The following is an 8,855-nucleotide window of genomic DNA, read 5'->3' as shown; positions in this document are numbered from 1 at the left end:
TACGCCGGGCACTCGTTTCCCCCACGCGCAGACTGCGAGTGGAATTGGAAGAGCGGCTTCTCCCGCTTCCTCCCCGCGCGGCCTCGCGGAGCTCTTCCCTTTCCTGCGCGGCCTCGCGGAGCTCTTCCCTTTCCCGCGCCGCCCGCCGGGGTCACCTGCGCATCCGGGGAGGAGGGCGCGCGTCTGCAGGTGAGGCCGGCGTTCTAGGGCCGCGGGCGCCCAGGAGAGAAGGGGCCTGGTAACTTTCCAAGTGTCCTTCACACGTTCTTGAACGATATTACAGTTTGTTTTGTTTTTGAGGCAGGGTCTTGCCCTGTCGCCCAGGCTGGAGTGCAGTGGCGCCAACACGGTTCACTGCAGCCTCTATCTCCCGGGCTCAGGCCACACTTTCGCCCCAGCCTCCGGATTAGCTGGGACCACAGAAAGGCGCGCGCCACCATGTCCGGCTAATTTCACTCCTGGTCTCAAGCGATCCTCCTGCCTCAGCCTCCTAAAGTGCTGGGATTACAGGCGTGAACCACCGCGCCAGGCCTGATATTAAAGGAGTTTGGCTAAATTCAAGGCACAGGGCGGGAACACTCGCCTGGCAGTCTGCTAAGGGCCCCCAGGGGACGTCGCGGCTGTGGGTGGGCAGGAGGAGTCTGCAGCTTAAGTTGCTTTGCCACTGGCTCTGGTGCGTGCGCCTTTCAGACTCCAACAGGAAATGGGTCCCCAAATAGCTGTTTCTAGGAAAGCTCAGCCGCAGCCGCTTCTCCTCTTAACCCAGCGCACTGATGTGTGGGCGTATTCGGAGTTGTGTGGTTGATGAGCTGCAGCTGAGAGCCGCTGGTCAGGTTTCTAAGCCTTTTTAAAAAGTGAATTTCGCATGAAGAGTATCATTCCCCTACTAGAGCCCAGACACTTAAATCCGTGGAGAAAGTACGATCAGAGGCGATTTCGTTCTTTCCTGTATTCTCCCATCATCCTCAAAGCACAGTACCTTGTTGTACACAGAAGTTGGTCACTAAATTACGGAAGTACCCAATTAAATCTATTTAAAATCTATCCCCATTCAATTGTCCTCTGGAAACATACCCAAGAGTAAATGTGAACCGTTAAAATTACATAGTTCTTCATTCACTATTAAACTATTTTTCATTATTCCTAAGACGTCATTGATTTTACAATTTATCATTTTTAACCCATTACCACAGGCCAGAAAAAAATGTGACATACCAATGATTGTAAGAAACACTCCAATTTCAGGGTTATGAAGAAAAGGCATTTTAGAATCAATGAAACAATGTAAAATATAAACACATATGACAAAATTTCTCATAGTTGAAGGATATGAAATGAAAAATAAATTACCTTCTGCCTCCCCTCCCATAGTTGCCAGCTGACCACTAAGTTTCCTTCCTTCCTTCCTTCCTTCCTTCCTTCCTTCCTTCCTTCCTTCCTCCCTCCCTCCCTCCCTCCCTTCCTCTCTTCCTCTCTTCCTTTCTGTCTCTCTCTCTTTCTTTCTTTTTCTTTCCTGAGGCGGAGTTTCACTCTTGTTGCCCAGGCTGGAGTGCAATGGTGTGATCTCGGCTCACAGCAACCTCCGTCTCCTGGGTTCAAGCGATTCTCCTGCCTCAGCCTCCCGAGTACCTGGGATTACAGGCGCCCACCACCGCGCCCGGCTAATTTTTTGTATTTTTAGTAAAGACTGGGTTTCACCATATTGGCCAGGTTGGCCTCGAACTCCTGAACTCAGGTGATCCACCCACTTCAGCCTCCCAAAGTGCTGGGATTCCAGGCATGAGCCACCGCATCCAGCTACCTGACCACTAAGTTTCTGTTCACCATTCAAAAAATCATATCCATATACAAATTGCATATATGTATATCCTTAAAATAAAAATGGAATAATATGACCACGCTTTAAAATTTTATCTGTGTCATTGGTGGAAAATGTTATTTTTAACCATTTTACAAAACTATAAAGCTTAAAAGGATGCTTTGGGGTCTTAGTTATTAGAACAAAATGTACCTCTAGTGACAAAAAGAGGTACAATGAAGGCTGGGTGCAGTGGCTCACGCCTGTAATCCTAGCACTTTGAGAAACTGAGGTGGTCAGATCACTTGAGGTCAGGAGTTCAAGACCAGCCTGGCCAGCATGGAGAAACTCTGTCTCTACTAAAAATACAAAAATTAGCCAGGCATGGTGGTGTGCACCTGTAATCCCAGTTACTTGGGAGGCTGAGGCAGGAGAATCGCTTGAACCTGGGAGGCGGAGTTCGCAGTGAGCCAAAATTGCGCCACTGCACTCCAGTCTGGGCAACAGAGCAAGACTCTGTCTCAAAAAAACAAAAACAAAAACAAAACAAAAATAATGAAATGCTTAAATGCTTTGTGCATATTGACTAAAGGATTCCTTCTAGGAATATTTCTGCCAGTTGTATTTTTTGAGGCTTGTTTGGTACATGTTTATCTAATTCTTTTTAAAGAGTATACTATTCCCTTGTATACATATAATACATTTTAGTCTTATAAAACTATTTTATCTGTAGTGTTGTCCCCATTTATATTCCTAACATAGCTAACTTTTTGCTTTTTTCCCTTTATCTGACCAGAGGTCAGAAATGACTATTTTCTAATGCCCATCTTTTTGCTCCATTACTTTTATTTTTATTTATAAACACAGATCTTTAATTCATTCTTTTCCTCTACTTTCTTTGAGTTTACTCTTTAGTGTAATTTTTTTTTTTTTTTTTTTTTGAGACGGAGTCTCACTCTGTCGCCCAGGCTGGAGTGCAGTGGTGCGTTCTCGGCTCACTGCAACCTCCGCCTCTTGGGTTTACACCATTCTACTGCCTCAGCCTCCTGAGTAGCTGGGACTACAGGCGCCTGCCACCATGCCCGGCTAATTTTTTTGAATTTTTAGTGGAGACAGGGTTTCACCGTGTTAGCCAGGATGGTCTCGATCTCCTGACCTTGTGATCTGCCCGCCTTGGCCTCCCAAAGTGCTAGGATTACAGGCGTGAGCCACTGCACCCGGCCTAATCTTTAGTATAATTTTTTGAACTGATTATTTTTTACCTCTTCTCCTTCAAAAGACCACATCAGCTACATTTTGCAAGTTTTGATATGTGCATATATAAAATTCAGGTCTAAATATTTTGTCAATTTCATCAATCTTCAACCATAAATTCTTGGATATTCTGACTGGCTTTTTGTGACTGATTTCTAATTTTATGGTCTGTTAGTGATGTTGTTTTTTGCTTTGTCCTGAGACTTCACAAAGTTCCTATGTTTATGTGCTCTTAAGACTTTTTTTTTTTTTTTTTTTTTTGTTGAGACAGAGTTTTACACTTGTTGCCCAGGCTGGAGTGCAATGGCCGGATCTTGGCTCACCACAACCTCTGCCTCCTGGGTTGGAGCGATTCTCCTGCCTCAGCCTCCCAAGTAGCTGGGATTACAGGCATGCACCACCATGCCTGGCTAATTTTTGTATTTTTTTTAGTAGAGACTGGGTTTCTCCGTGTTGGTCAGGCTGATCTCGAACTCCCGACTGCCAAGACCAGCTCAGTGGTGGAGACCCTAACCCAGCGGTGCTAGAGGAATTAAAGACATACACACAGAAATATAGATTGTGGAGTGGGAAATCAGGGGTCTCACAGCCTTCAGAGCTGAGAGCCTCGAACAGAGATTTACCCACATATTTATTGACAGCAAGCCAGTCATAACATTTACTAAAAGTATTCCTTATGGGAAATAAAGAGATGGGCCGAAACAAAGTGATGGCTGTTGCTAGTTATCTGCAGCAGGAACACGTCCAGGCACAGATCACTCATGCTACCGGTTTTGGTTTAAGAATGCCTTAAGCGGTTTTCTGCCCTGGGTGGGCCAGGTGTTCCTTGCCCTCATTCCAGTAAACCCCACAGCCTTCCAGCGTGGGCGTCATGGCCATCATGAACGTGTCACAGTGTTGTAGAGATTTTGTTTATGGCCAGTTTTTGGGCCAGTTTATGGCCAGATTTGGGGGCCTGTTGCTAACACCCGACCTCAGGTGATCTGCCCGCCTTGGCCTCCCAAAGTGCTGGGATTACAGGTGTGAGCCACCGCGCCCGGCCTCTTAAGAGCTCTTTGAAGAAGATAACCCACTACTTCATTTGTTCCACGCCACTCCTTCCAAAACCCCTTTGTCAGTTTTAGAGCAAACATCTGTAGGTTTCCCAGAGTAGAAAATCTACCTAACCAGAGATGATAAACATGTTGAAAATCTGCCTAGCCAGAGTTGCTAAAAATATTTCTTGGAAATGACATCTCGACTTTGCGGCATCATTCATATCGGAACCACTTGATATTAGTTTCCGGTTTTCATTTTCTCTGTTTCAACTTGCCTGGTACCAAATAGTATGAGTCATTAGCCATCCTCCCATAATGTTTATGGTATTTAGTAGTGTTTTCAAACAAACGTGGCATCAACGTGGTAAACATTTTAATAACTAGATGATATGAAAGCAGTTTCATGGAAGCCATCAGATGATCTACCTGCTTCAGGTATTCTGGTTACCACTCTTCTATTTGAAGTGTTCCAAAGACAATAGTATATTCTAAGAACTTGCATAGTAATTTCCTTTTGGAAGCTAATGATGGGGATACCAGAGCTCATATGAAAGTATTCAAGGTAGGCTGAGGCACTACCAGATTCTGTGTATATATTGCCACATTTGTTTTTTTAAAGCAAACAGAAGGTTTGTAATCCAGAGCTCATATGAAAGTATTCAAGGTAGGCTGAGGCACTACCAGATTCTGTGTATATATTGCCACATTTTTTTTTTTTTAAGCAAACAGAAGGTTTGTAATCAGGTTACAAGCTAACCAACAGATGACCTGTTTCTGTCTTTCGTTGTTATAAACCTGTACTGTCAGCTTAGATTTAGAAGTTAATCTCTCATAGTGGATCAACAACTATATTTCTACCATAGATAGAATAGTAGGCTATCCCTATGATTTAGGGTGCTAAGCAAAGGTCAAATTCAGTATCTATTAAAAGACAACAAAAACCAAAAACTTTCATTCCAGTTAAGTAAGGTGAACACATTATCTCCTAGTTCTCCCTCTTCATTGATTTCTCTTTCAATATACTTTAGCTAAAAGATTTTATACTCTAAGGAAAACAGTGAGGCAACATAGTAAATCTGTATAAGATATTTTATTTGGAGATTGAGGGCTATTCATTTTTAGGCTGAGATAATAAGTAAAGGCCCCATTCATACGAGTGCCAACCTGAAGTAATAGTGGACTCCTGAGGGGCAGTGGGGGTGGTAGGGTCTGTCTGCCTTTCATTCCATTGCTAGAACCCCTGTCTGCACCTGCCATTTATTTACAAAGCATTGCCAGGCTCTGGATTTAGAGTGACTGAAACACAGATTCTGTCCTCTGGAGCTTAGGGGGCCTCTGTTGTAACCTGTTACCAAGTTTGGTTTTAGTAACATTGGCAATAGATTTTTCAAAAAGCTAACTAGCAATAAGAACATCCAGTGCTCACTATAGTTTTTCAAAATAAAGACAACTTCCACCATTCAGAGTTTTGTGGTTTGCCTCTTGGAATGTTTGAGGAATACCACAAATCCCTACTTAATGACAAAGTCATAAAAATCACATCATGAAGAGCATTTCTAATTTGTGCCCAACCACACACAAACACTAACGTATAATTATAGTTCAGACCATTCATATCAGACAACGGTCACACCAAGCTGGTCTTTCTTCACCACTAACTTTCAGAACAAAGCATACACATATTTTCCTTCTCTTGAAGGCCACTAAAGCATATCTTTTGAGAGCACCTAGAGTGTTGCATAAGTCCTTTTTGCTTTTAAGATCAAAATAATCAAAATACAGGAGTCAGTTTTGCAAAAACAAGTTATAGCTCCAATTGCTCAGCGTTTAAAAGCAAAAAAGCAAACAAACAAAAAACCCAAACAACAAAAAACCTTTTCCATTGAGTAAGAAAAATCTATGTGCTCTGGGAGGAAGTTGGAGTCCTTAGTGGCTCAGGCTCAGGGTTATCAAGTATTGTCCTCTGGCTTGAGGGACAGTTTAGTCCTCTTAAAGAGTGGCACAGGCCTTGGCTCCAACAAATCTCTATAAACTGAAGTCTGCTACACCCAGGCCCCGATGGCCCTTGGTTTTGTTCCTTCATCACGAGCCTTCTTCTCGGGTCACCCACTCATTCACACCGCTTCAAGATCTCACACAAATAGCAATTGGTGATATCTTCAACAATAACCTCATCTTGTGGGCCAACAGAGAAATCATTCACAGCATTCCTTGAAGGTATTGACATGATGCAAATATCTTTATTCGTACAAATAACATTCAAGCATATCATTCAGTGTTGCAATAAGTTAAGACAAGCTCCTTTGAGAGATACTGGGAAAGGCGGGCTTTTGCCTCCAAAACATTTCTCCCTAATTTTGGCTCCTTCTTACATTTCCACTAAAAGCCTTGCCCGGAGCAAGAAGGAAGCTTACCCCGCCCACCCTACATTGCCCCTGGCTCCTGTTCCCCTTTCCAATGCTAGCAGTAGGGCAAGAGGGAGGTTGATTTTCAATGTGAAACTTAACTGTATATTTAATTCCTTTTACCAAAGCCTGCATTAAGGCTAATGCATTAAAAAACATACATACCCACAAACTGTTGAGGTAGTGAGCATTGTTTTAAGCTATTCATCTCTTTGTCAAAAAAATATATATAGCCTGAAACCATCACTAAAGTAGCAGATTCCACTTTTTTAAATTTGAATTTTCCAAATTCTGTTGGTCTTACACTTCAAGTTTATTTGTGCCACATGTACATAAACTAACCTACTTTCTCAATATTTTGCAATTTGTGAAAAAACAAAGCCTGTTGCAGGCATGAACAAAGTGGCAGGGAGGTTCCGGCCTGAGAGTCTGGAATCCTTTTGTGGTGGAGACTCCTAAACTGTCGGCAGGAATCACACTCCTTTTCTTCCTCTTAATAACAGACCCAATTCCCTCTCTACCTCTCTGTATTCACCGGCTACATGGCTGCCTAGTTAGGGACTATCTTTAGCTAGCTGTGTCCACGTGACTCAGTTTTGGCCAATACAATGTAAGTGGAAGTTAAGTGATGCATATAACTGAAAAGGCTTGCCCTGGATTTTTTCGCCATCCTCTTCCTCATCCGGCTGGGGGGAATCAGTACAAGGACAGAGCCAACTGACCCACCTGCAACTCTTTACCTTGTGGATCTGTTCACCTTTGAGCTGAATTTGAGAAAAACAAACTTCTACCCCTTGTTTTAGACACCAGGGTTTTGCATCTTTTCCTTACAGCAGCTTGCTCTATACTTTAACCAGTACAGCAAGAAATGTATTATCTCCTGACAAACCCGACCAGAAATCTTCCCCTACCCACCAAATGACTTTGATTTATTAAGACAACTTAAAAGCCAAATTAATGGAATTAAGTAACATTTATTTTACATAAAACAATTTCCAGAGAATACATTTAAAAACCATCTAGACACTGATTTTTTAGCATTACAAAAAATTGAGAGGCACAATTGAAGTATTCAAATAAATTGTGAGGGGTGGAGGCGGGGACTATGCTCACTATCTATGTTGTTCCTTAGTCACTTAAAGGCTCTGCGTGCAAGAGTCTTTACATGAGGCAGTAGTGCACTTTCATTTAGTAGGAATAAATCACATAAAATATATACTTTTATACAGAAAGTGTTATTGTGTTGTCATTTTCAATTACTAATAAAAACTTCATTTGAATTGCACAAAAGTTCTCTTTAAAATGGATAACTCCCAGAAGACAGGGCTTAGAACTGTCTAAATAATTCATTACAAATAATTAGGTTTCCATTTATCCATAGATAAAAAACTACGAAGAATTACATTATTCAAGTGGGACATTTAAAATTTTTTCATAGGAAAATAGGTTTACATGTTTGTCCCTAGTCAGCTAAATTCCCCACCCCCCAGCTTTAAAACAGATCACAGGATGTCCAAAGTTTTAAATCAGAGTACCTATACCACAGTACAGTGTGGATATGTTTCCATTAATTCATTTTATGTCTCATTCTATTATAGTATCAAATTAGCAAAAAGGCACCTGGGTACATTCTTCAGAACAGTTTTGGTCATTAAAAAAAAAATCACACATTTATAAGCAGTGATTTCAATCGTGTTTAAAAACAAAAATATTAAATTCATTTCCGAATCCAGATGATACAGAATCCATGAAATTTCTGCAGGCACTTCACTTTCCATAGAATTTCTTGTTCAGCAGATATATGAGAAGGTTTACATTCACTTTAACCTTATCAAACATTTTCATTACAGCTACTCCTTCATATTGCATCTGAAGTAAATCCTGAAATTGTAAAAAGCATCATTAAATCTCAACTTTGACATTTTGTGCATTTAAAAAACATATTACAAGAATTTGTTGACAAAATTCAGATTCAATTGACCTAATCACCTAGGTGGGGTCTAACCATGTTGCTCAGGTTGGTCTCAAACTCCTGGCTTAAGCTATCTTCCCACCTCAGCCTCCCGAGTAGCCAGGACTACAGGCGCATGCCATGGCACCAGGCCATAGATGGGGGTTCTAAAACTTAAGTGTACATCAGAATCATCTGGTTAAAAACATAGGCTAGTTAAAATAAAGGCTGCCTGGGCTCCTCCCACAGGAATTTCTTATTATGTAGCTCTCTGGTGGGGCCCATTAATTTGCATTTTAATAAGCTCCCAAGTGATTGTGACTTAGATGAAAGAAAATAGATTTTATAATTGATAAGGGCTGTATGAAAGAAAATGATGACCATTAAGTTAATGTCAGATATATAATTAT

General features: G+C 41.6%; 1 protein-coding gene across 5 annotated transcripts in view; it reads right to left on the bottom strand.

Annotated features, from left to right (window-relative positions):
- Positions 1-7,448: 7,448 nt before the first annotated feature.
- The window catches only part of IQGAP2 (IQ motif containing GTPase activating protein 2), a 329,635-nt gene continuing 328,228 nt past the window's right edge, over positions 7,449-8,855 (bottom strand). For all 5 annotated transcript variants that reach the window (XM_055299013.2, XM_055299014.2, XM_063612138.1 and 2 more), the window contains one exon: positions 7,449-8,375. In XM_055299013.2, coding sequence (XP_055154988.1) covers positions 8,262-8,375 — 114 coding nt within the window. In that variant the 3' untranslated portion in view covers positions 7,449-8,261. The remainder of the gene's footprint in view (positions 8,376-8,855) is intronic.

This window comes from Symphalangus syndactylus, chromosome 11 (genome assembly GCF_028878055.3).
Source record: "Symphalangus syndactylus isolate Jambi chromosome 11, NHGRI_mSymSyn1-v2.1_pri, whole genome shotgun sequence".
Classification (NCBI taxonomy): Eukaryota; Metazoa; Chordata; class Mammalia; order Primates; family Hylobatidae; genus Symphalangus; species Symphalangus syndactylus.
This window is presented reverse-complemented; position numbering and strand designations above follow the sequence as displayed.